This window comes from Akebia trifoliata, chromosome 3, assembly GCF_017979445.1.
Source record: "Akebia trifoliata isolate Shusen 1 chromosome 3, ASM1797944v1, whole genome shotgun sequence".
NCBI lineage: Eukaryota > Viridiplantae > Streptophyta > Magnoliopsida > Ranunculales > Lardizabalaceae > Akebia > Akebia trifoliata.
The window spans coordinates 55830368-55857826 of NC_141377.1; the positions used below are offsets into that span (position 1 = coordinate 55830368).

At 35.4% G+C, this 27459-nt stretch overlaps 3 protein-coding genes and 2 long non-coding RNA genes across 7 annotated transcripts in view; 1 reads left to right on the forward strand and 4 right to left on the reverse strand.

Moving 5' to 3' along the window:
• LOC147408161 (ankyrin repeat-containing protein BDA1-like) overlaps positions 1-1203 on the forward strand; it is a 4368-nt gene extending 3165 nt beyond the window's left edge. The window contains exon 2 of the mRNA XM_086432669.1: positions 365-1203. Within this exon, the coding sequence (XP_086288795.1) occupies positions 365-1104 (740 nt within the window). The 3' untranslated portion in view covers positions 1105-1203. The remainder of the gene's footprint in view (positions 1-364) is intronic.
• Positions 1204-9215: 8012 nt separating this feature from the next.
• LOC147408162 (kinesin-like protein KIN-14R) lies at positions 9216-12616 on the reverse strand. 3 transcript variants are annotated; one of them, XR_015176990.1, is made up of 7 exons: positions 11494-11643; positions 11197-11399; positions 11076-11113; positions 10813-10976; positions 10428-10678; positions 10261-10326; positions 9216-9476 (listed from the first exon to the last, which is right to left on the reverse strand). XR_015176990.1 is itself a non-coding variant. In XM_086437031.1 (7 exons), the coding sequence occupies exons 1-5, from the start codon at positions 11683-11685 to the stop codon at positions 10517-10519; spliced, it is 555 nt and encodes a 184-aa protein (XP_086293157.1). In that variant the 5' UTR covers positions 11686-12616; the 3' UTR covers positions 9216-9476; positions 10261-10326; positions 10428-10516. The 3 variants fall into 3 exon arrangements, 2 of the variants coding, with proteins under 2 accessions (XP_086293157.1, XP_086293156.1); XM_086437031.1 differs by lacking the exon at positions 11494-11643 and adding an exon at positions 11683-12616 and having other exon boundaries at positions 11212-11399; XM_086437030.1 differs by lacking the exon at positions 11494-11643 and adding an exon at positions 11683-12616.
• Positions 12617-15343: 2727 nt separating this feature from the next.
• Positions 15344-15999, reverse strand: LOC147408163 (large ribosomal subunit protein eL32z-like). Its single transcript, XM_086432885.1, has 2 exons — positions 15788-15999; positions 15344-15677 (listed from the first exon to the last, which is right to left on the reverse strand). The coding sequence occupies exons 1-2, from the start codon at positions 15901-15903 to the stop codon at positions 15359-15361; spliced, it is 435 nt and encodes a 144-aa protein (XP_086289011.1). The 5' UTR covers positions 15904-15999; the 3' UTR covers positions 15344-15358.
• A 118-nt stretch (positions 16000-16117) lies between these two features.
• On the reverse strand, positions 16118-17794 carry LOC147408164 (uncharacterized). The gene is made up of 4 exons (XR_015176991.1): positions 17690-17794; positions 17390-17586; positions 16291-16458; positions 16118-16190 (listed from the first exon to the last, which is right to left on the reverse strand). It is a non-coding gene; the product is annotated as an uncharacterized LOC147408164 (long non-coding RNA).
• Positions 17795-22065: 4271 nt separating this feature from the next.
• On the reverse strand, positions 22066-25958 carry LOC147408165 (uncharacterized). Its single transcript, XR_015176992.1, has 4 exons — positions 25489-25958; positions 25089-25282; positions 22505-22628; positions 22066-22418 (listed from the first exon to the last, which is right to left on the reverse strand). It is a non-coding gene; the product is annotated as an uncharacterized LOC147408165 (long non-coding RNA).
• Between the last annotated feature and the right edge of the window lie 1501 nt (positions 25959-27459).

A 27459-nucleotide genomic window follows, 5' to 3' on the forward strand; every position in this document is an offset into this window, starting at 1 on the left:
CCTCATCATAGAGATCATCCTCGTAATAAATCAGCTCAATCCAAAACTTTTAACCCATTATAGGACAAAACACCTTGTAGATATATAAGTAGATATATGCACACGGATCCTGATCCTACACACACACACACACACACACACACACACACACACGTTAAAAGAATACTAAGTAGAGCATGCATAACTCACTCGAGTTTCCCGTACAAACGAATTTTCAAATGCACTTGTAGTGTGTTTGAGTCAACTCATTAAATAACTCTTTTCTGAGTTTGTATTTTGAATCACCCAAAAATTCCATTTATACTTTTTGTTTTGTAAATGATAAATAATTACTTAATGCAATACGGTAATCTTTTGTAGGTAGTGCAAATGTTGGTTAGGAACAATAATATCGTTAAGCGGACGGACATGAATGCGAAGAACAAGAGTGGATTGACAGCTCTAGACATACTGAAACAGCTTCCAAATGAAACAGACACCAGGGACATTGAGATGATGTTGTGTAGGAGCGGAGCTATAAGAGGCCACGATCTTACGTCTCCTTTACCACTTATTAATTCACATACTCAGCATCACCGAGTTCAAAAAAAGGAGACAATTAGTTGCCTTGGGAGGTGTACGAATTTTGTTATGTTTCGGATCCCAAGGAAAATAGCGCTAGATGTTCGAAACGCATTGTTGGTGGTGGCCGTACTGATTGCAACAGCAACATACCAAGTTGGACTCAACCCTCCATCTGAGAACTCCAATGATAGGGAAGGACGATATGGGTATGGTTATGGAGAGACATCAGTGGGAACGGTATCAGTTGTAGTCTTCATGTTGATGAACTCGTTAGGGTTTTATACGTCTCTCGTAATGATTGCCATCCTCACACTTGGGTTGCCTCTATATCGGCTAGTAGTAATATTACTGTTTTCAATGTTGTGCACTTATATTTGGTCTATCGAATTGTATGCCATCAGAACCTACGGGTTCTCCTTCGGATCCACCTTCGGGCAACCTCCAGCTACCCTCTTCATTTTTTTTGCCTTGATAGTGTTGTCGATCTTATTTTTGATTGTCACCCTTATACTAGGCAAATTTATCAAGAAAATTAACTAGTAGCTGTGGGTAGCATAGGTAATTGCATGTATCAACAAAGTTTTCTTTCCTGTCTCCAGATTTGTAAGACTTACTAAATTGAACTGAGTTGTGGGTATAATCGCTCAATTTTTGGTCGATTTTTTTATAATTCCAATGCATAATAATTATTAGCATTCTGTACATCATAAAGTCAACAGAACCTAAACCACCATTTCTATTTTAGTTTATTGTTGGTTATTTTTTATTTTCTGGTTGCATGTTAGAATAGATTTCATTCATGGCCTTCTTTGTATGTGTAGTTACTTTTTTAGTCATTGAACAGTTATGTATGTCTGTTTAGGGCTTAAAATGGGTCGGATTTATCCGAGTGATCCAAATCCAAATTTAGCGGGTTGGTTCCTTCCAATATATCTGAATTAAAAAATAAGTGGAGTTTACGGATCCATCCCTATATTTGCCTAGATCTGAAATATATATTTTTTTGTAAGTTATATGTTTATATTTTTCAAGGTATCCTTCTTCAAGTAATAAGTGTTAGGCATAATGGTTAAAGCCTACTTTCAAAAAGGAAGAGGTCTTGAGTTCAAGTTAACTTGTGAACACCTCTTTAGCAATTTTTCATAAAATAACTTTCAACAGTTCAAAATTATTTGACCCAAATTAATTTGGTTCGAGATATGGGTTTAGTGAAAGCAAAATGGTTTGGATATGATTTAGCTAGTAGGATTCGAATAAAAAATATGGATATGGGTATGAATATACTCATATTCAACCCAACCCATTTTATGCCCTATGTTAGCTTCCATAAGCCTTGACCACCCACACCTAATGATTTGGTTATTTTGTTTCAAGTGTAAGAGAATAAGATGCATCATATATATTATGATGCATGAGATACATTGTGTCATTCATTACTTAGATTGAGAATAACTGCTCAAGAATTTTATCTATCCATACTTGTCGAGATTTAGAAATCACTCCGTCCACCAACTTCGAACAAGATGAATTTGCTATGGGTGATCGTGAATCGCCCTTCTCTCATTAAAAATACGTATATGGATATGAATATACTCATATTCAGCTCAAACTCGACCCATTTTATTCCCTATGTTACCTTCCATAAGCCTTGACCACCCACACCTAATGATTTGGTTATTTTGTTCCAAGTGTAAGAGAATAAGATGCATCATATATATTATGATGCATAAGATACATTGTGCCATTCATTACTTGGATTGAGAACAACTGCTCAAGAATTTTATCTTTCTATACTTGTCGAGATTTAGAAATCACTTCACGGGAGAATCCTTTACCCCACCAACTTTGAACAAGATTGAATTTATTATGGGTGATCATGAATAGCCCTTCTCTCATTAAAACAAATCGCCCACTTCGTATTTACATGTTTAGTTACTATAGCATGCAGTTCCATGCTTACTTAGGTTAGTTGGGTGTCGTAAATGTTACAAGTATCATTAGATATTAGCTTTGTTTGTTTGAAATTGAATGTCTAAGTACCTAACATCTTCCAATTCCATAACTTGATCTCTGTCCTAAGCTTCAACTTTCAAGTAGTGAGTAGTGACTTTTCACAACTTTAACTTATACCGTTGGTATATTTTTTCGGTTCCTAAATAATAAAACTCGGTTGTTAGTGGCTATGGTCTAACAATATGTCCCCTATCCGTCTGAAGCCGGAACACTAGATTTTGGATTCCTACATTCACTTCAGTTCACACATATCATATTCAATACTTTATTGGGAAAATGATTACAAGGGCCTATTTCTTGAAAATATATACAGAAAAATCCTCTCTTAAAGAATATGATCTATCTAAGACTCACTCTATAAAACATTAGTCTAAAAATGATATTTTGAAGCAATTTTTAAGAAAAATGTCAAAACTACCATTTCAACAAATTGCAACTATGAATTGTTTTAGAAGTCCACATTTTGGTGAATATTTGAGATACCTCTATGTTTAAAATTTGAGTTTTGATGTGTAGGTAGACCAATGTAAGGTCTAAATTTGAGGCACAACAATAGATAAAAATAGTTTTAAATATTTAAAGTATACTTTTAACATTCCAATCTCTGTTGAATCAACTCGAAAACTCATGAGTCAACCCACAAATAAAAATATACTAATTTTAAGAATAATTAAAAATAGTTTTCTAATATTTTTTTAAATTAAAATATTTATGAATATTTTAAAATATATAAAATATTACTTTTATGATGAGGATGATCATGATCATTATCAATTGATTTTTGGTGTGTAGATCAACTAATGAAAGTTTTTAATTTCATGATATAAAGTATGTAAAAATAGTTTTAAATATTTAAATAAGCAATTGAAACGGTAATTTTGGTATATTCAAAGTAAATTGATTCAAAAGTTCTTCTTAGACTAAATTTTTATAAATTGAGTTCTAGATGGTCCATATTCTTTATGAAGTAATTTTTTGTACATGTTTTCAGAAAGTAATTTCCTTACCGTCATTGTTTGTCCTTAAAATTTGTTGTGAAAGTAATTTGCTAGGAGAAAGAACTCTGCATCTTTGGCGTCGTTGGTGGGAAATACGAGAGGTTTTTGAAGAACAACATTGGTTAGATTAGCAATTTATCTGCAAAGGCGTCTCAGAGAAGGCAAGTTGCCCTTTAATGGAATAAGTAATTGTTGGTTATCAAGACGTCTGAGCAAAAACGAAGTCGTTGATTTAAATAGAATAAGTAATTGTCGTTCTTTGAAACCGGCCGAGAATAGAATCTCATCATTCCTATACTTGCCCACATCGGTCTTTTCTTATAGGCTAAAAAAATTTATCTAAAACCCTTTATTTTATTCAAAGATCTCCAAGCTTTTCGATAAAATGATGACCACAAGTTCAATGAGATAATTTTTCATTAATCTAGAAGAAAATAACAAAGTCAAGGGTACTTAAATCGATTTGAGAACATAAGGTGATATCTCAAATATTCATCAAAATTGCTCAAGTGTGAACGAAAGTAGATAATTTCTCCAAAAGTTCGAAGCTGGCTAGCCGGCCGTTTCAAAGTCTTTTACAATTTTGTTCTTTTTCTAGTTGGAACTTAGGAATATTCTTTATCTATAATCTATACATGTTAAACAGAAGTGTCTAGTACTGTTCTTGCCTGCTTATGGTTGTTATCTCTTATTAGGGAAATAATGGAAAATGAGCGATTCTCACAAGTTAGGTATGAGAGATTGATGGATTCTGCAAAAATAGGAGATATTGATGTATTGTATTCGATTCTTGGGCAAGATCCCTTCATTCTTGAGAAATTTGATCAAATCCCATTTACTGTTACTCCTCTACATATGGCTGTAGAGACTGGGCAAGCCAAATTTGCTATGAAGGTCGTGAGGTTAAAGCCTTCATTTGTTTGAAAGTTAAACCCAGATGGGTTTAGCCCCATTCACATGGCTTCAACCAATGGGAATGTTATAATGGTGAGAAAGTTCATGGGTGTCGACTATGATCTTGGTTTGTTTAAGGGTAGAGAGGGTAGATCTCCCCTGCATTACGCGATTATCGCAGGGAAAGTTGATGTCATCGATGAATTAATCTCCACTTGCCCAGAGTCTGTAGAAGGGTTGACGGTTAGTGATGAGAGTGTTATTCATCTGGCTGTGAAGAATGGTCAGTTGGAAGCCTTTAAAGTTCTAATGGGATGGCTGAAATGGCTCGGGAAGATGGACGTATTGAGTTGGAAGGAGGAGAAAGGCAACACGGTCTTGCACATGGCAGCATCTACAAATCAACGTGAGGCAAGTTTTACTTTATACTACAAGTAAAAATAATTAGAGAGGTACGCATTGGATACCCGCTGGGATGGCTACCTAGAACCGGACCCAAAAACGAGTATTTGTGGACCCAAAACCGACTAACCAAATTCAAATTCCTTGGGTAATCATGTAATTAGGTACCCATTGACACCCTTATCTACATGCGCCAATTACCAAATTGGCCCCTAAAATGGTCAATTGAAATGACGAGATGATCATAAAACCAATTACTGTTTACATATTTGATGCATAAATAACAAGGGAAAGTATAAAATCTTTCTTGCAAGAGGCCAAGATTATCCTGCCGCAAGAGTTTTCAAAATATTTAGCACATGGGGAGATATGTCATCTTTAGTATGTAATGGATTTTTTTTTTATCAAATAGAGCACTGGTTGTTCTTGTATTTTTTTTTAAATTTAGTTTATATCCTTGGAATTTTGTATTTATTAGAATTTGAGCCAAAGGATTGATCGATGTTTAAATCAATTAGCAAAGAAAACTTAGGTACCATAGGGATACAGATTCCTCACTTTTTATACCCAAAACATAAAAATAAAGAACAGTGCTGAGGTGACACAGGATTTACTGTGATTCTCACAATTTTAACGTGGACATGCATACATAACCGTAGATGATTTTTACTTGTATCACGAGGAATCACATCTATGATTATGTGCACATCCCATGTCAGACTTGTGAGAATCACAGTAAATACTTTGTTTCATTTCAGCATTTTTCAAAATTAAAACATCCGCATAACTAATCTCAAAATGTAGTGTCAGTATTATTGGTTCTGACGTGACACTAAAATATAGACATTTTGAGAAACGTTAATGTGGTTCACCATTTTTGAGATGTGATATTTTTTATATGTCCAAGATCCCATGAATAATAAATGAATTGTTTGTTCAAATACAAAGAAGTAGGAATTATATATTCTGAATTATCTTTGAATGTATTTTAAAAGTTTCATCAATATTAATAGGAAAAGGTAGACATAATGGAACATATATATAATATATATCCCTAGGTCATCCTAAGCTAGCTTAAGCGTGAGAACTGCAAGGATAAGGCCCTGAGTCTCCTCATCCCAACCTCATCTCCTACCTGAAGAGACAAAGGCCTCACAAGGTTTTCAAGCCAAGCATTACCAGTAAGGTTGTAGATTCCGTTCCTCTGTTTGGTCAAATAAAGAGTGATCGGTTCAGCTTGGGTGTTGAAAATTTTTGTTTCGATTGGTACTTGATGTGTACCCATTAAGTTGCCGAGCTGACTTGTATTCAAATGTGGCCTTAATTATGTGTGCTTCAACTTGTTCAGTAGGCAGACTAAGCTTATTATTGTAGCTAATATCACCTTGAGTGAGAATTTTCTTCACTGACCACTCGTATTGGTTGATGTGATCCATAGTTAGTGGACGATTGGCATCTCTAATCTCCACAATTACTGGCCTTTCGTTTGGATTAAAGAAATTGTGATACTGTTCTCTCCTCATTGGAAGAGTCAAAGTAAAAAAAAATAAAAATGATAAAGCAGAAAAGATGGAAGAAATTAAGATTGATACTATAGTATTTATAGAGAGAGGTAAATAAAACTTTCCCTTTTTTTTATATTTATTTATTCCAAATATAGGATTGTATTATCAACTTAATAATTAATTGACCTATATTCCATATATTGGAGCTTAGATTTTTTTTTCTATAAAAGGATTTTCCATTGTTAACAATTTCAACAAATAAATTCAAGAAGATTCTGGTTAGTATGCACATAGGATTGTCAATGGGTACTCATTTACTAGGAATCAAAAATCAATTCGGATTGAGACTTTCTAGTCTAAGCTCAACTCATTTTCCATGTGGCCCAACCCAGGCTTGCCCATCAATTGGGTTGAGTTCGGGTTAGCCGGCCCAAGTTGCAGTCCAAATATAAATTGATAGGTTCTACATATTGAGAGAGTGGGTATTTAGTTTCAACCAAATACATTTAATAATTTCTCAAAAATCTTAAACCAAAGCAACACATTAACTCCTATAACTTGTATGATTCACAAGTCGTGATTTTCTAATGCCCCTCTGACACATGCCCCATGATGTGGCATGGGTTAGAACCATAGATTTTTATCCCTTGAGATACGCAACTGCACATCCCCATAAATATGTATAACTGTGTATCTCGAGAAAAGAATCTATGGTTCTAGGACATGCCACATCAGGGGCGTGTGTTAAAGGGGGAGGGGGAGGGGGAGGCATCAAAAAATCATTATTCATGATTCATATACATTCTCATTCTTCATTTTTCTTTTAAACTTTATTTGCTATTTATTTCTCTTCTATTCTTAGTCTCTATAAGATAATTTATAATTTACATACATTTAGTTTTTATCTACGGACGGATAATTTTATTTTCATCTACCGGGTTTTGACATGACCTGATTTGGCCCATCATAGACTATGATTGAAAGGGGGGTGCGGCAAAAAACCATTATTCATGATTCATATACATTCTCATTCTTCATTTTTCTTTTAAATTTTATTTGCTATTTATTTCTCTTCTATTCTTAGTCTCTATACGAAAATTTATAATTTACATACATTTAGTTTTTATCTGCCGACGGGTCATTTTATTTTCATCTACCGGGTCGTGACATGACCTGATTTGGCCATAGATCATGATTGGGTGTTTTGACTAGAGGCCCATCTATCCATTTGGAATGCTATTAACCTTTCCAAATTTGATTTTCAACTTATATAAGTATCTTTTGGATTATAATTTTGCAAAGAATATATTTTTCAATCAATATAATTCCAATTGTGAGAATTTGAAAAGGAAACTCGATTTGGAGAAGTTTTCAAAAGAAAATCATTTTTTCATGAATGAAAAATATTAATTTAGACTTTTTACAGTAACTTCAAAATATTTTCATTTTCTAGTAGTCCAAAGATTTTCAAAATTAAATCCAAGAAATTCAAAACCTTTCTAGTAAGGAAATTTTTTGAATGAAAATTTTCTAAGTTATCATGGTAGGACCTTGACATATTTTTGTTACCAATTTAGTGAATAAGATTGTCAAAATTACATTCCATAATAACACCCACAAATATACTCTTCTTGCAACAAGATTCATTAGGTCTGAAACAAGTCATGCATACTAGATTGTAGTCATAATACTAATACCCAAGCCCAATACTTGTGAGCCAAGTCTGGCCTGATTGAGTTGTGTTGTCCTAGGTTTCGAGGAGGAGGTCTGATCAGAATATTGTTCGATCTTGTAAGTCCAAATCCGATAGGGACTTGATATATTAAGAAATATATTCAATTATATTATATATATTTTATTTAGATATATGATTGACAATGGACAAGTCACTAGCCAACATAAATAAGATGTCAAGGGAAAATTTTGGAATATATGATAAAATAGGGAAACAAATAATAAAAATAATCAAGCTAGTGTCAAGGTCGTTTAGGTGGTTTTCTCATAATATGTCATCAAATCTCATGTTAGACTATGTTAATAAATAACGAAATCCTATATTAATTTCCATATATCCAAAACAAGTAACCAAAGGTCTCCAACACAATGGCATTGGTGCATGGGATTGGGATTGCTGTGGGAACTGAAAGAGGAAACAAATGAACATAAAAATAAAACTACCACCCCAAAAAGTTATTTATGAACTAAAATCGCAGGTGCAGATTGTGAGGTTATGTACTGGACATTTTGAATGTTTTCATGATCATATTCATAAGAGTCATGATAATATGACTTGCCAAGTGGCATAATCTATCGACCCTCTGGCATGGATAAGTTCAGGAACGTTAGATCTGTACGTCTCAGGATACATGCACTACTAGAAAATGGACTTATAACGACGGATAGATCCGTCGCTAAATCTGCATAATTCTGTCGCAAAATAATATACCGACGGAGAGGTTTTTCGTTGGCACTCGTCGCTATATACATTATTTTCTGGAAAAAAAATTCTTGCGGAAATTTTGTTTTCATTTGTTTATTTACATCTTTACCGACAGACTTTCTAAGTCCATCGGTATATGCTATTTTGTTTTTAAAAAAAATTTACTAAAGCCAGCCGAGCCCAGCCCATATATCAATTATATCAGCTTACCACCCCCACACTGTAAATTGCTGAACCCCCCACACATCATAAATTTACAAAAGCCAGCCACCCCCCACCCTCACACTGTAAATTTACAAAAACCAGCCCAGCCCCACCCCACCTCCCACTACTCTAGATTGGCTTATCCTTTATGAAATTAATTAACCTACGGCAGTAGTTGAAAGTGGCAGTTTCGGTGTGATTAATAAAACAAACATAATTGTGCTGAATTTCCTACTGGTTGAAGAAGATTATTATAAGGTGAACACAAAACTTACCATTTTTCTCTGAATATCTCTAGAACGTTGTTGTTGACAAGCTTGAATAGATTTCTCCTGCTCATTAGCAACAGCAAGAGCAGTATCGCCCGACTTCGAGCCCTTAGATTGCTCCGACTGTTGGTCAGACTCCAACGCTTGTTGGTGATGGTGAAAAACGGAATGTAATTGGCTTTCAGATCTGAAGAATATCACATGCACAAAATTAAAAGAAAAGATGTGTGAAAGCAGTTGATCACTACCTACCTTTATAAGCATGAGTGGCATATACAAAAAACTAAATGATATGGTTTGCAGAGTTTCTTCGAAATTGAGGGTCAATGTAGAAAATACAGAATGCAGATCTGTTCTTAACATCAAGGAGAGCATGCACATCATAGCATGTTCAAATAAATACAATGTAAAGTGGAATGAAAAGAGAAAGAAAGCCTCCAACTTCCAAGCAAATAAATTACACTAAAGTCTGCAGTTCAGTAAGGGATAGTGCAAAAAATAAGGATAAAAATTATTATCCAAGAAAATAAGACTTCTGAATTCCATTCTTTTCTTAGTGTATCCCAAGTTAAGAATGATGGCTTGTTTGTCTCGAATAAGGAATTCAACTAAAAGTATATTATTGAAGATATTTAATTGATAATCATAACGCAAATTGGAATGGAAAAGGTAGGAAAGCTTCGAATCAAAATGAACAACAAAGACTCAAGCCTGTAGTTATGTGAAAAAGCAAGGATGAGGATAAACTTAAGTGTTCTACAACAAGAACAAAAATTACTGTCCAAGAAATATAAAGACTTTGAAACTCCATTATTTTATTAGCACATCCAAGTTAAACAGGATGAGATATGGTGCCCTGAGTCATAAACAAACTATTTAATAGAAGAAAATGCTAGGTGAGTGGTTGGTTAAACAGGATGAGATATGGCGCCCCTTTTTATCCCTTTTAGTTATTGAAGTGAAGAACAAACCTTTTACTGAAGTGCCATAGACTCTAAGAAGTCTCTCTCTTTCATCTTGTTTTCAAGTTCCTTCACCTTTAACAGAAAAAATAAAGTCAGATATCAAACGGTTGCTGGGTTGCCTATGACGGAAAAAAAGAAGAAGGCAAAATCAAATTATTTATCTAAAGAGCAACCTTGTGTTGTAGGCTGATGCAAGTCTCTTCCCTCCCCTTCAATTTCTCTATCAGTTGCCAATGTTGCTTCTCCAGTTGGTTGTGCATCTCTATCTTTGAATCAAGCTGCACTTTGAGTTCTTTGACCTTTTCCTGTTGGTTTTACAAAAATTATCTTTGGATCTTGCCTTGTTTTCCAAGTTTTGAAAGTCCTCATCTCGCTTGCGTAGGAGCTCATCCTTAGATCTGGATTCCTGCTTTGCTTTATCAAGCTTTAGGAAAATTAGAAACAAGAAAAATGTTAGTGGCAACACACATTCAGCTCATCAATGTAAAACGACAGGTCCTATTAGAATAGAAAGATTAATTGACTAATGAAAGAAAGTGCCTTCCAATTGCAACTTACCATCATTTTCATCTTCTGCAGCTCACCCGTGTCAACTTGCTTCTTTGCAGGACCCATCTCAATGCCCCTAACCCGAGTCGCAAAATTTAATGAACTTAATGTCTCACCCAAGTCATTTTCTGAAGGGCTGATTTGCACAAACATCAGAGTTTTAGAGTCACCCCCTGCAAGCATAAATCAGTGGGGGAGAGAGTCAACAAAAGAAAGAAACAATAATATTTAAGAATCTGATTAGTTAATCTAGTATGTCAACTAAGACTTACCCAATGAATCTTGAAGTAAATGTGTCAACTTGGAGTTCCTGTCAAAACCCCAAGAAAGGAATCAGAATATGAAAACTGATACAAAGTTAGTCAGACATATAAGCAAGCTATGGATATAAACCTATAAGGGATGTGGCTGCTTTTGTTTGCTAGAGCGGATATGACATCCCCAAGAGCTGAAAGTGATTTGTTGATGTTTTGAGCCTCCTTGAGTCGTTCCCCTTGCAAATCAGTCTTGGCAAGCCTCTCACTGCCAGCCAAAGCTTGCTGTTGGTGCACTCCCCATTTATCAGGTTTTTTGCTCTTACCATTATACAAAGCATGCTGAATAAAAGTGGAGAAAGAATAAACTATAAATATAAACACATTTTTCATGATTAAGAACATAAATGGGAAGAAAAGCCTCGTTGCCACTAACCAGTGAGATCGACTACTGTGCTCATTCACATTGTTAGATCCAACAGCCCTGGCATTGCTTCCAGCCTGCAGTACATGCCCGGCATAAGCAGGATGGTTAAACCACCATTTGCTTCCGTACCCAGACAACCCCGTCGTCTAATAATAGATACAATCAGGTTCTGAGACAAAAAACCATAACTAATATTACCATTAGTCAGTGATCCTTTCCAGCAAAAATGTGCTCCAAAATTAGCTCGCTATCAAAAGAACAACAAAGTGAGAAACCAAAAGAGATAGAAAATGCATTCATTTCTCAATATCATCATTCTACTATGCTCAATTTATTACATAATGCTTCTTGACCACCCAAATAGCACAATGGTGAAGAACATATAAAAAGATAAAAGGTAAATAAGAGACAAGGTGCACTAAAACAGATACAAAAGATATCACAAGATTATGTCACAATAAGACACTTTTTTTTTCCTGATCAGCACAGTAAGACACTTCTCACAAACATGTTAGCAAAATGAACATCACACTTAAAGAGGATTATGTTAGCAAAATGCCCAAGGAGCAATCCCACTAAGATATTATTTCAATATAATCTAGGAACCCCTAATAGGATTATGTAAAGGTAATAGAGAAGTAGGTCAAAATGTTGATTGAGGTATGTGTCATACCTCGACCTTTTCCCCAATATCTTGCACAACATACCTTTAAGGCTTAACCTCAATTGTCATAACTAACAGTCCCAAGTGACAAATTGATATAGGAAGTGAAATTCATGCACACATACACACATACCTACCTTCAAATCATGAATCTCCACTCTGCCAACAGCAGGCCAACTGGCTGCTGGACACTTGCCACGTAGGAATATTCTGTTAAGGATATCTGATGGGGGACACGTGGAATCTATGAAACCAATCAGCTTCCGACATGTGGTTGGCCGAGGTTCTCTCTTTTCTAAAATATCCAAGGCTATTCAGTTTATTTATAGTAAATTTTCTGTTTTGGGGCGGGGAGGGGAAGTTGAAGAGCTGCAAGATTAAATTGAATCTTACTTTATTATTATAAAACAATAAAAGGAAATTAGGTGTACATATTTGGTGCAACTAGTGTGAAATTTAAGCAAATTACAGGTCAAGAGAATTAGTTCCTGCAAATATTTGGTCAATAACTCATGCTCTACACAATCATAGTTCAACTTCAAGAATACTAACAAAAAGATTTACTTGTAGAAATTGGCATTACTTGAAGTTTGCAGGAGAAAAGAATCCATGACATACCTTCTCCCTCCTCCTTTATCCGGGCTTGGGACCGGCAATGTAAAACGTTAATTTTACATTGGCGGAGTTAAAAAGGTTTTACCTAATACACACAGAGTTAAAAATGTTTTACTTAATACATGCAGAGTTAAAAAAGGTTTTACTTAATACGTGCAGAGTTATCTACTATAGTCTAAGTATTGTACGAAGATAATACAAAAAAAGTTAAATGTCATGGGAAAGACAAACAAGCATATAGAAAAAGTCTCATAATCCCTGGCTAGGAGGATGGCCGTCTGGAAACATGGTGCGGAAGTACTGCGCTATTTGCTCTTGCACCTGACTCTGGATTTGACTTTGCATTTGATTCTGCATCTCAACAAACCTCTCCTCATGTTCTCTTTTATTTTCCTCTAACGTTTGTTGTAGATTGGCCAACTGAGATTTCATCTCGGCATAACTAGGACGAGATGAACGAGAAGAGAAGCCAAAAACAGATTTCGGTGTCGGGCCTAGACCATAAGTACGCACTCGACCATGCCCATCTGGTCCAAACGCGTCAGTGAATATCTTCTCGCCTATAGGCGTAGAATCTGATCCACCACTTTTTTCATGATCCATTTTCATTTTAGCCTATACAACAAAAATGAACTAATTAGTATGAACTTATTCAAATTTATTTATTTGGCATTATATTAAAATTTATTTAAGATCACATACCATAAGTTCCGCCGACTTAGGATCAGATGGTGAACCATTTTTTCTAATATGGGTTTTCCTAAAGACTTTAGCTCGAGTAGGTAAATTACACGGTTCTCTACCCTCACCCTTTAGTAACACAAACATAATCATATTAAATATATGTCATAAATCACATTGAATATTAGAAGATAGTGATATAATCAAAATGACCGATATTAGATACGCACCAATTCATGACGATATTGAGCACAACTTTTTGTCCCCTCAACATGTTTGATTACTTGATTTTTCCTATTCTCACTGTTCCTCTTGGATACGACCTACACAAATTTCATAAAATTATAATAATATCATTCATTTTAAAGGGTTGTTAATTAACAAATTCTTAATAATTTATACCTGAGCCTCAGGAGTATTTCAATAGTGGACGAGCCAGGTCCAATCGACTTCTGAGACATTGTTAAAAATATTGAGCAATCTTTCCTCATCCGTATCGAATTGTAGGTAGTTCTGTTTTAAGTCGTTCTTCCAATCTTTATATTTCATTGACATGATAGCATTACCCAGTCTCTTTTATCATCATCAATCTCAACAAATCTCTAAAAAATAAACATTACAAGAAAAATAATAAGCATATATCATATTGTTAAGGCAAACGTGAAACAATACCTAAAATATAAAGTAATCTAAAAAGTGTATCCCGAGGGAATCATGCATCTCGGGGCGTACAGATCTTTGGTTCCTAAACTTGTTCACGTCATGGAGTCGATTAAGTATGCCACCTAACGAGTCATATTATCAGGACTCTATTATTAGTGGTAACTTTTTAAATGTAAAGAGAAGAAATTCACTAATTGTTTCTGAAAGGGGTTTCACTTGAAAAAAATAGCTTACATTTTTCTTTTTTCTTTTTTGGATATCTGGGTATCCCTATAGAAAGTGGGCTGGGCCTGTATCTGGGCTTTGCTAAATCCATAGACCATGTTCTTGTCCAAGGACTAATCCTGTGACACATGCAATGCCCGCACATCACACACACCAGGTTAGTAAGGGTGTACTCTCACGGGTGGCCCCTAAGGAATTAATGTTCCTATTATGTATTGAACTCACGAACTACGAGATTAATCGCTTATCAATCTGAAATTATCTTGAGCCAACCGCTTGGGGTGAAAAAAAACAGCTAAAGTTCTCACTCATGAAAAGGAAAAATATCCCATGAAAGAGAAAATAAACACTACGTGAAAATTCCAAAATATCGACGGTCCAAAACCGTCGAATTATGGATCAATTCGACAGTCTAGACCGTCGAACTGGCCTATCGAATTGTGCCTTGTCGAAAAAAAATTCGGCGGTTAAAAACCATAGAATTTTTATAAAATTCGACGGTTATAGACCGTCGAATAGTATATATTAGACGGCCTTTAAGCCGTCGAATAACATATTTTCGACGGTTTTTGTCTGTCGAATCTGGGATTATATCATATATTCGACGGCTATAGGCCGTTGAATAAAGACTGTCGATTTAATTAAAGACCAGTCAGAACATACTCAAATGCTGGCTTTGTCTTCAACCTATACTTGCAAAAAAAAATTCACACATTCATATCCCATCCACATCAACATTCACATCCCATCCCATCCCATCCACATCAACATTCACATCTCATCCCATCCACTATCATCCCCATCCACTCACACCAATCCACTATCATCCCCTCCATTCACACCAATTTGCATGCAATTTATAGTATCAACGAATAATAAGATTTAAAAAAAAAAATTACTTATATAAGTCAAAATTATAAGTTAAACTTTTAATCTCACATGTTGGAAGAATTCCTAATATTATGTTCACATACATCAATGTAACGAAGTCTAAAAAAAAAAATCACACTTTCAATCTGAAATGGATCAAGTTCCTTGAAATGGACATCCTGAACCTTCTTTGTGACCAGCTATCTTTCCAATAACTATGATGGTGCAAGAGAAATCAAGGGGTTCCTGCCTAGCTACTTCAAGCTGCTCTGCCATGGCACTTGCTTTGTCAAAGCTAAAGGCACCAACATGACCCGTGTTTCTCCCTCGTAACTGCTCAACTAGTCCAAGCCTGTAAAGGACCGGAGCTACAACAACATTATTGGTATCAACAACATTCAGCTGCGCAGCACGCTCGACAATCTCCTTCCTCTTTTGGGTAGAAACATTGTGTGCAATTTCCGCACAGTAAGTCCTGGTCAGGTATCACTAATCATTAGCATGTGATGTATATGGGTTTGCTTATGGTATCCTCTCTTCCCCCCCCCCCCCCCCAAAGAATTAAAAAGGTGTGGAACCATGTACCTGTTGTGCATCATCAACAGTTCAAGCTCCTTGACATTGTGCACAAGAAATTTCTTGAAACCATTAGGAAGATGATGGCGCGTCTTTTTGTCTGAGCCATAACCAATGTTGGGCATGAGGGTGACCCCTTTGAACTTCCTCCTTACACGAGAATCAATACCCTTTGGCCTACGCCAGTTTTCCTGTCATAATTACATGCATTCAACAACCATTTTGATCAGTTATCATAAAAATTCGATTACATGCATGCAACTTCAGCCTATCAAGTCAGAAAATAAGATTTAATATGCAATTTCAAAATGATGAATACATACAGAAGAGAAAAGATTACCTCCGCAGAGGAGTCAAGCATAGCAGCTTCCTTCTCCAATTTTGAAACCTTTTCCCCTATATCAGGTAATGTCTGAATAATGCAAAAAAAAAAAAGCTGACCATTATCATGGCACACCTGTAATTAAGTAAAGGAACCGCTGATATTAATGAAAAAAGAGTTCAAAAGAAACCTTCTCATATTGAAACTGGTGAAATGAGTTCTTAATAACATACTCAACAGTAAATTGGCCCTCAGCACGGCTCAATAAATTCAAAATCATGTAGTAGCTCAGTCTGAAAGTACTGACTAAAGGAGCAGGTTTACCCAAAACCATCTCCTTGAGAGTATTCATCTCCATCTGAAAAGAAAATTCCAATAGAAATAATAAAGCACTTATTTGAACCAAACAGTTCCACTATCTTAAATTTTTTTTTTTTTTAAATTGTTGTGTTCCACTGTTCCAATAATTTATAAAATACCCACTAAAGACCATGATGAGAAGCAGTAACTCATATCACTGGATCTTTCACCATAAATCATCCAACCAATATGAGTTCCCTATGGCTGGATATATGGTAACAGATTTTCATGCAAAATACTTACTCTGACCTGTCAATGTTTTCAGTCAAATCAAAAACAGTGTTGTTGGAGATGGAGCAGACAACCAAATTGGAAACAATTTGAGCAAATTTTATATGATTCCCCATAGGACCATCCTCCATTTCAATTACACAGTATTGAAATTTCAATACCCCAGTGTTGATGAGCCATCTCACACTCCATTTCCAACAAAACTACCACTATGTCGCTGCTGTTGTTCTATATGTATACAACTGGATTCAATAAAATAATGAATATATATATATAACTAATTCTTACAGGCATTATTGATGTGAAGCCAACCACGGTTGTGTTTGCTATGGCAATTATGCTACAAAGAGCTCCATCAACTGCTGGGAAACATCTGCATTTCACAATAACCATACATGCTTAGATATAGAATTGTTGTTCCAAATGACAAAAAAGAAGTAACAAATCATACTTCTACTGTCCAGAATCTAATTTTTCAACTTCAAGTTGATCCTTGGATACAAATCATTAGAATGATACAATGCTACATCTAGCCCGGAACCAAACACATAAGGTCTCATTTAAACAGAATATCCTTTTAAAAAAAATGAAAATGAAAAAACTTCATCAAATAGCTTACACTAAAATAAAAAACATCCCTAAAGATTGTTCCTTCACTTCAAAGGCTTTTTAACAGTTTAATGAAGCAAGAGTGATACCATTGAAGACTAGAGCTTCCACAACTGCTCCAATGGGTAAAATAAACATGCTTCCACAACTGCTCCAATGGGTAAAATAAACATGACAAGAGAACAGTACAAAGTGATATAGAAGGCCATTAAAACACCTGTTCATCAACCATTATAATACAAATGCCACATTCATCTTTGCCACGACGCCCAGCTCTTCCACTCATCTATAAAAACATTAAAAAAAAGATATAAACGAACAATGAGAGAAAATGAAAACCAAATCCATCAATCATACTAGAAAAAATGCTTCAAAAAATCTTCACTTACCTGGATATATTCCCTGGATCCAATACAACGATGACTATCACCATCAAATTTCTTACAAGATGTGAAAACAACAGTTTTTGCAGGCATGTGTAAACCCATGGCAAACTGGTTTTACTTGTCTGACCACTGAGCAGCTGTGGGAACTACCGCGTCCACCACCATCTGGAAAGCTGGAATCTTATTGAGCTTGAACCAAACCTTCACTGCTTTCTCCGACAAGTACTGTTCAGATTTCTTGACAGAATTGTGTGCTGCCACAGGCACACCTCTAGTTCGAGCTTCAGATACAAGAGGTTTGGTCAGCTGTGATGCCTTCTGCACCATGCGACATGCCGTGCTTGCAACCTGTTTTGCCAAAGGGGGAGCATGCTCATCTAACTTCCTTGTAGCTTCATCCACCTGCAATGGCCAAAACAGTTGGTGAGTTTACTATTAATTTAAAGTCGCTTCCAATTATCTAGTTTCAAATCCATAATTAATCAAGAATGTGTGTGTGCATGAATTGGCATGCAAACCATAACATTCAAGTCAGGCTTCTTGTAAAAAAGAAAACAGTTAATTGAATGTGTATCTGGTTGGTGCCATTTCTAAGATCATCATTAGACACATAGCACATCAAACAGTTATTCATAATCAATGGGCTTCATTGTTTCTTTGTGATTTTGACTACTTGAACTATTCTCGCCAATTAACAATTACCGTATGAAGTTATCAAACAAAAAGTAAAAAAACCTTCTTACCCTAAGCGTTGTCTTGACTTAACCCTCAAAATACACGACAATGGCTCCTAAGCCATCTAATCACCTCACCACAAAGAATATCAAGTAAAGTCCCTTGGGGTCCATCTCTATCCATTAGCTCAGCCGAAGAGTCAATGATCTCATCGATACAAATTGAATAATACTCCATATCTGGCTTCTCAGGATCTACTAGTGCTCCTTTGGCGTAGATCACATTCCTTCTAAAGTTCATCAATAAGCATACCCTACCATTATTCAATGATGGTAATGATTCTGATACTAGTTTTTTACCTCCTCGCCTATTAGGAATTGTGGAATCTGATGTCGCCTATAAAATAGAATTATTGTTTATGATTAGATATGTAAGCTGAAATCCATCATTTATATGAATTAAATATTAATGAAAAATTAAATGAAGAATCTCTAAAGTTAAAGTGTTTTTACATCTTACCTGAGTAGAAGGACCTCCAACTTCAAATGTAGATGATTTTTTCTTCTTGTGCTTGTTCTTGTTCTTCTTTTTCTTCTTCTTATCTTTCATTAGTGTATGAACTAGTTGAGTTAAGTTAACCATGTCTCTTTCAAACTTATCCGTATAATTTCGACTTTGAGTTGTATAACGTAATGAAGTCTTTGAAACTTAACCCCCCATACCTCTTACTCTGCCTTTTCCATCTTTCCCAAACACCTATGCATAACTATGATTAATATAATGTATGTAAATAAAAAATTAAAATTAAATAATATAAGTCATACATACAATGGAAATAGGATCATGATCAATATCCTTATAGGTAAAACTAGGATCTTCTTTAATAAGATTGTTTAATTGACCCTACAAAACAATGAAAACATTACGATGATAAGTAATATTTTCAAAAATAAAAATAAAAAAATTGACTAAAAAAATGACATCACTTACGAGAGATTTGGCCAACTCAGGAGTGGGAGCACTACCATCACTCCTCGTATGACTATCGATGAAAAGCTCTGTTCTTGTGAGCTGCCGACCATCCGTCTTATATTTTTTCTGTTTATATCAAAAATGTGCCACATAAAAAATGCATACAATCTTAAAAGCAATACAAATTAATGAACATTTGAAACAGAGTATGTAAATTAATGTTTTTCGATATTCTTCAGGTTGACATAATTGGTGAACCAATTCAAAAAATTTTATGGGATCCATGATTTTTTTTTTTTGAATTAAATGGGGAGATTGCTAACAAACTCCAACCCAGCCTGGCCTAGTTTTTATTTGGACCGAAGAAGCCCAACTCAACTTTTTTTCCATCCTTACCAAAGTGGATTGATTACAGGTCTTGCTCTAAGATACGATATGTATGATGTCTGAAGTTGTAATTTAGACATGGCCAAGGGGTTGAGCTTTTGCTCAGGATAAAATTTCAAAGAAAGAGGGAGAGGGACGAATAATAATAAGTTATACTATTTACTATAAGGCTTCACAACATGAAAAAAGGCCATATTCAACTGCCCAAGGTTGTCAAATTTCATAAAATTCGATGGATAAAGGTGTCAAAATTTTCATTGTCAAATTTTATTTTTCGACAAGTCAAAACCATCAAATTATTAGAGGATAGGAGAAATTCGACGGTTCTAAGCCATCGAATTAGGGAACATCAATAATTTCAACTGTCATAGGCCTTTGAAATTCGATTACTAAAATTCATGGGCCTTGCCCATTGAATTTTCGAATCAAAATTTTCAATTTCATGGAATGTTAGCTAGATGGATTTGGGGATTTTAAGTCTTAGGCATAGGGTTTTAGGGCTGTTAGACAGTTTTGGCAGGAAATCTCACTCCATGTGACATAATGTACGGTGATAACATATAGAAATGCTTTTGTCAACGATTTGATCAAGTCAACGAAAGTAAGGAGGCAGACCTCATCTTGCATTTCTCAAGGAGTTATCAATAATTTTGCTAATTTCGTAGAGGTAATACTAAATTACCCTAAATCTTTATATATATATATATATGGGGCGGTTCAAGGGATATATGTAAAAAAATGGTTTTTCAAAATATGGGTTAGAAGTTTCGGATTGAACTGATTTTTTGTGAGGATGATCTCTATCACTACGTGAAAATTTTTAAAATTCGACGGTCCAAAACCGTCGAATTATGAGATCATTCGACAGTCTTGACCGTCGAATTTGGCCATCGAATTATGCCTTGTCGAAAAAATATTCGACGGTTTAAAATCATAGAATTTAGGGATATAGCGACCGTCGCGCGACCGTCGCTATATAGCAAAATGCCGTCGCAAATAGATACAGCAACAGCTACGTGTATAGACTTATAGCGACAGCCGCTATTGGCCGTCACTATAGCGTATTTTATTAAACAAATATGAAGCCTTTAGCTACGGTCTCCGACCGTCGCTATAGGGTATTCTTTTGAAAAAAAATTTTGGGTCCTCAACTAGAACTCGCTGGAGTAATACATTTTCACATTTCAAATCCCTGTATATTATACCTGTATAAAAACAATGATTTTCCATGAAATACTCATGTTTGTTTGATGACATAAATGGGTTAATATGAACATGTTTTTAACAATCAACAAAATTGAAAATTGATTCTATCAATCACTAGTGAAATAACGAGATTGGGCTGGCATGGACCAAATCAGAACCCAAAAACAGTTTTCTTGCAAAATCATATCAGAAGGGAAAATATTTGAGTTTGGTCTATCAATAACTATTCAAATACAGATTTTTCCCGGGCAGGCCAAATATGCGGAGGTTTTGGTCCATCGACCCTACTGCCATATATTTGGCATCTGCGCCAAACTTCACACACGTTGCTTTGCCTGCATTCGGCACAAAATACAATACCCAAATCTTAGAAACTGCACCAATCTAAGATCATTAATAATTTCACAGCACTAATGATACATTTAAGCATATAAGGAAGGAATGTTTCCTGTACAATACCTGTGCCTGACAAATCGGGGAAAGTTTTGATACATTTCCATTCTGCTTTGACATTGGCAACTTGGTAAATTCTGCAGTAATTAAATTACTTTAATGAGATTGCGAGATTCCAAGTATTCTACAAAATAGTGTGTTAAAATAACTACATTTGTAAGCATTTATACATCAAGTGTAGTCAAAGATTGGTGTGTACTACAATTCTAAATTGAATTCCGATTCTTTGGGATTTATTGGATTACCGACCTTATGTCTGAGCCCGCAGTTGCAAGATAACTTCCATTATGATTAACAGTTAAGCTCATGTCATGAGCTCACAGAAACTATAAATCTGCTATTTGGAAAGGCAGGAAAAAGTGATAAGTGAAAGGAAGCAAGCATGTTGGGGGGGAGGAAGGACGTGTTAAGATCTTTTAAGTGCTACTTTTACTACCCTTTATGTTAGGGTCATCAAAGGAATGAATATGACGTTATCCAGTATCAGAATATAATACAAACATGTGGTGTATTTAGAGGTTCAGCAACTCACCCATGGTAGATATGCTGCTGTAAAAGTAAAGAGGCGCCCAAGAAACTCATAGGGATAAATAAGAAATAAACATTTCCTAACCAAGACTTAAGAGAAAACTTTTAACTTAGTAGTTTTGAAGCACTAGTTTATAACTGCAACACTATATGTGGTAGTCAAAAAGAAGAAAAAAAAACATTTCCTTGAAAGCAGTAACAAATGCTTATTCCAATGCCGTGAGTCTCAAGTCTAATGCTCGCAGCAATTCATTTCAGTTAAGTAAGAAATACTCTGGTTTGCAAGATTCCATTCCACTATTCAGCTCTATCTAGAGCTACAATATGTTAAGATCTCCTATCGTGAAATACACCAATTTAACAGTAAAATTTAAGGTCTTAAGCAAGAAATTCCTATATTATAAATTAAAAGTTAAAACTAGAGGAAATAGAAGTTCAAACTACCTTAATTCCACCTTATCCTCTTCCCCTAAATCCTTTCACAGCATCGTCAGCACCCTTCAAATAAAATCTGTTCTCAAGAAATAAATCACCATTGCAGTCCATTAACTGGGATAAGAATACATATATTGTAAAAAGAAAAAAAGGTATACTAACAGTATCATAGAGGACATGTGGCTTGGCCAACAGTCTCATCATTTTCCCATCCACACACAGAGAACATACCCAGCCACAAGACGAAATCCATCCTCGTAAAGTTGCAGCTCTCGCCCCATTCGAGCTAGCAAAGAAACAAAATGAAAAATCAGGAATACAGAACGTTATGAAAGATTCCACAAATCCTCAAACAAGTTAGTGACTTGATCAAAATCAACCCAAATTTTTTGCAGGGGAAAGTTATAGCATACATAACTATAAAAAACAAGTTGGCATGGTAAATGCAAACCAAATTGCATTAGAAAACATTGACTATATCTTCCCTACATCTAGAGATACAGAATTGAGATTTATGGAAATTACCTCATGCCCATCAAAATACACGACAGTGGCTCCTAGGCCATCTAATCACCTCACCACAAAGAATATCATGGTCCTACAAACCTAGACATCTAGTTGAAATTCAAATTTTATAAGGGAGAATAAAATACCTGCAGAATCCATCTGCAGTCATATATTTCTTTGATTTAAGCAGAGATCTAGAGTGAACTAACTTAAGTTGGGAGACAGCAACTCGGCCATCTTTCACCAGTCCTTAATAGTCAGATTATTATGAAATTGACTGAAAAAGTCTCCACACATATTCAGGTGTGCAATCCCTGGTGTGCCAACATATAATACAAGGCATAAACATAATAAATTTGCTTGCTACTCTAGAACCACTATATAAAATCAATCGGTGTGAAGTGGTTTAGGTTTAGAATTTGTAGAGGTATATGTCACCTACAAGTGATAGATTAATGTGGACTCCATTGGAAACCCATGAAGTTGCCCGGTACCAATGGCCATCCATGCCGGCTTATTAAAATAGGTCCTTCTTAGTCGCTTAATGTATCCCAATCATAACCTGCCACATTTTATTTTTATGCACAATCAGGGGGGATACACAACAAAAGTTTCATTGGAGTTGTAACTGTTAGAGAAGATGACAAAAATTATAGTCATGCTAGAGTGGCTGTACAGTCTCCTGCATTCGATACTGAGCTGATGTGGAAGTTTGCACAGAACCATAGATGTTTTTCAGTCATATCTCGAGGAAAAACATCTATGGTTGCATGCACAACTCATCATCATCTGAGTGTCAAACGCAGTGTCCAGAACAGTTACTTGACATTTTCCAAAAACTATAATAAGGGGTCAGAATCATTTTAGCAGTAAGAGACCACCTCAGACCCAGATCATTTTGCCCTTCTCACAAAGCAACTGAAAGTACATGTATCAACAGATGGAAAACTTGCAACAAAGCCCCAATCTCCTATTAATTAAGTTCCTCCTCCCTACTCCACTCAATTCTCCCATTTTTCTTATTCAAACTATTTACTCCACTCAACAACTCGGCCTTCTTTCAGCAGTCTTTGTATTGGAGACTGGAAACAACCCAAAACTTAAGAAGAGAAGAACCAAAGTACCAAAGCTTAACTTTACCTTCTAAGTCCAGTGACAAGTTAAGAGACAAAATTGTCATATAAAAGAAGAAGAACAAATATTGTATACAACAAATATGTTGAACGCATATTCACACGCAAAACCATCCAAGAAAGCTGCTATTCACACACCAAGCCATCCAAGGAGGCTGCCTCTGACCAATATTTGGGAGCCATGGTCTAATCTGACCAAGAAGTCTTCCCTTAGCATCTCAAGAAGATAAACCATGGCTTCTTCTAAACTCAACCATTCACACAAACCATTTATAAGACTCGCAACAAAGGTTAAAACAATTTGACCCCCACCACCCTCTTGAATAATTGGCGAATCCCAGTCCCAAGACAGCTAAGCTTGCACAAGCATGAAGAACATTAGAGTAGGTAACTTGGGTTCCCTGTACTTGGGCAACAAGCATTTGGGAACACTAGAGTAGGTAAAAACAAACACAACTATTATTGGCCTATGTCTATAATATTCTAACCTGCAACAATATATTTCAAATCTCAACCCCTATATTCTTTTGAGACCAAAGACCCCATCACTATTATTGATTTCAATGACCAAATACATGGTTCATGTATTCCTTATTTGAATTATTTTTTATAGTTTAAATTTCTATGAATTGATACACATACAACAATATGTGGTTCAAACTTTTATCAATAAATTTTATAAAATACCATATTAATGTCAATGTAGGATGTAGGTTCAATACAAAGTACAAGGGAATAGTTATCGATTGGTATCAATCGAGGATTGCATTATAATTTTTTGAACTGCAGGACTATGAAAGTCTCCTAATGCATTCTAAAAATAATAATGATGGTGTCCAGGTATGTCCATTTGTCGATATGTGTTCGACACAACAAAAATACAAAAACTTTGAGAATGCCTTGGAGATGAAATTAAGCAATTATATTCAACAAAATTGCTCTTCAACCAGATATGATCATGACAATTTGAGTAAATTTAATAATTTCTATAGCAAATGTTGAGAAAAAATTAAACAAAATCAATCAAACTATTTAAAAAAAACCCTAAAAACAAAGGAAAATTGATGAAAGATGAATAAGGAAAAGAAATATGAGACAACACTTACTAGAACTGAACCAAGCAAATGGCTATCTCAATTTGAGCTTCGAAAATAATTGGCTGAGAAGAGAAGATCAAGGATTTGAGCTCAAGTTCTTCGATTTGAGCTTCAGTTCTTGGAAGGTGCAGATGACAACGAGATCGAGAGGATTTGAACGACAAAAATAAACAAAGATGCTGAAATTTCAGACACCAAACTCTCTACAAAACATAATTTAACTCAATAAGATTATTCAATTGAAATAGCTACCGTTTTTCATTGAAAACTAGAGGGCAATGTATCAACTTAACAACAAAGAAACAAAATCAAAAGAAATTAACAGATTAACAACAAAGAAAAAAATCAGAAGGCAATGTATCAACTGATTAACAACAAAGAAACAAAATCAGAAGAAATTAAGCAATACCTCAGACTAAGAATAGAGATCTAGAGTGATTTTTTTAGGGTTTGTTCGGTGGCACTGATGAGTGAACTTCAGTTCTTAGTGTTTCCGACTTGAACTTTGATTTACTCTTCAATTTGAGATCTAAGAGATCAAAAATCCATAGACGAAGTGAAAAGAACTAGGTCTTTTTCGATTTGAGGGACGTGAGCGATTGAAGACAAAGGTGCAGAGTGAGAATGAGAGATCTATCGTGAGTTTTCGATCGAAACAAGAGATCGAAACAGGGATTTGTGAGTTTTCGATGAAAGAAGAGATCGAATGTGAGTTTTCGACCGTGTTCTTCAATGGCTCCACTGAGTTTTCGATAAAAGAGGGGATCGAATGTGAGTTTTCGATGAAAGAGGAGATCGCATGTGAGTTTTCGATGAAAATTCGAATGTGAGTTCGTTCATCTTCTCCAAACTCCAATGGCTCCTGCTAGTTTCAGTTTTTTATTTTGTTATAAAAAAAAACCAAAATCCGGTGGTTCGTTGGGCTTCGCCCGTCGAATTAATTTGTTGGGCTTATACGTGGGTTTTGGACCGCCCAAAATAAACGTGAGACTTGGGCTGCCGAATTTAACGCTATATTAATAACGAATTTTAGCTTTTTTGACGTAGTGTATGATTGGAAGATCATCCAGAAAAAAAAAATCAGTCCAATCTGAAACTTCTAAATCCATCAAAAATGATTTATAAATTATTGACAAAAATTGGCAAAATATCGACGGTCCACATTCTAGATCACTTTTAATGGGGTTAGAAGTTTTAGATTTGACTGATTTTTTTTTTCCGAATGATCTTCCAATCATAGAGATCATCCTCACAAAAAATCAGTTCAATCCAAAACTTCTAACTCATATTTTGAAATTTTATTTATGTTACATTGGTTTTACATATGATTTTTCATGTGTCCCTTATCCTGACCCTATATATATATATATATATATATAATTTTTAATTTTTTGAAATACATAACCGGTCCAATCAAATTGAATCTACAACTGTGGTTGTGTTTGAGACATGCTACACTGCCTTTGTTGAACGCTGCGCTGACATGGTAGTGCACAGATAATCATAGATTTCTTTCCTCGGGCACACTATGGTTAGGGTCGTAGTGGTCTTCATCTCGGCGTAAAAAACCACCAGTTAGAAGCATTTGGAGTCATAGTAGACTGGCTGCGACCGCACCAGAAGATCGAGTTACAAAAATAGAAGGATGAGAAAGGCAATACTGTCTTACACTTAGCAACATCCACAGATCAATCCCAGGCAAATTCTAATTTTATTTGCACTAAATTTGCAAGAAAATAGTATGTTCCCACACTACTGCAAGAACATTAAAAGATGTCGGGTTTTAAATGTCATCTTTTGTGTCTTTAATTATGGGTTTTTGTAGACAAAAAAAACCGACATCTATAAGAGAAGATCATTAGGATGTGAAGAGCACCTAGAGTTAAAGCATCACAAGTTCCCTTTAGATTCCAGCGGCTGATGGCTTTTCTCACTAATTCCACTCCTAGTCTAAGTAAGGAAACTCTAGATTTTGATCGGTAGAATTTTGCTACAAGAGCAAATTGGTACTTACTTGCACCTGTGTTAACATCGTTCTCAGAGAAGAGGATAGCAAGTTCTCCAAAATGGACGGTCGATTTGATGTTCGTTTGTGGTTTGGTAATTGTAATCTCCCCTTCCTTTGACAGCAGATCAACATCCTCTGGGACTCTCGTCATAGCCCCCACCTTTGCTTTCTATGTTCCACCTTGGGAGGGTTCATGCTCGCCATCTATAAAAGATGAATCATGTTCAACTTTCACTTATCAAACACACCCCAAGTCTTTCTCTAAAGAAAGACGTTCTTATCAATCAATCATCCCATAGTTTAATTTAAGAGAGATTTACCCGACTGACCTAACTGTCTCATTTTTATTGCAAAAACTCCTTGACAACCGTC

Coding starts and splice junctions, on each gene's coding strand:
- LOC147408162 (XM_086437030.1), bottom strand. Junction 11,114..11,196: donor AGCAGCCACATCCCTTATAG/GTTTATATCCAT, acceptor GGGTTTTGACAG/GAACTCCAAGTTGACACATT. Junction 10,977..11,075: donor TTTACTTCAAGATTCATTGG/GTAAGTCTTAGT, acceptor TTATGCTTGCAG/GGGGTGACTCTAAAACTCTG.
- LOC147408163 (XM_086432885.1), bottom strand. CDS start 15,903: ATGCCCAACATTGGTTATGGCTCAGACAAAAAGACGCGCCATCATCTT. Junction 15,678..15,787: donor CTGTTGATGATGCACAACAG/GTACATGGTTCC, acceptor ATACCTGACCAG/GACTTACTGTGCGGAAATTG.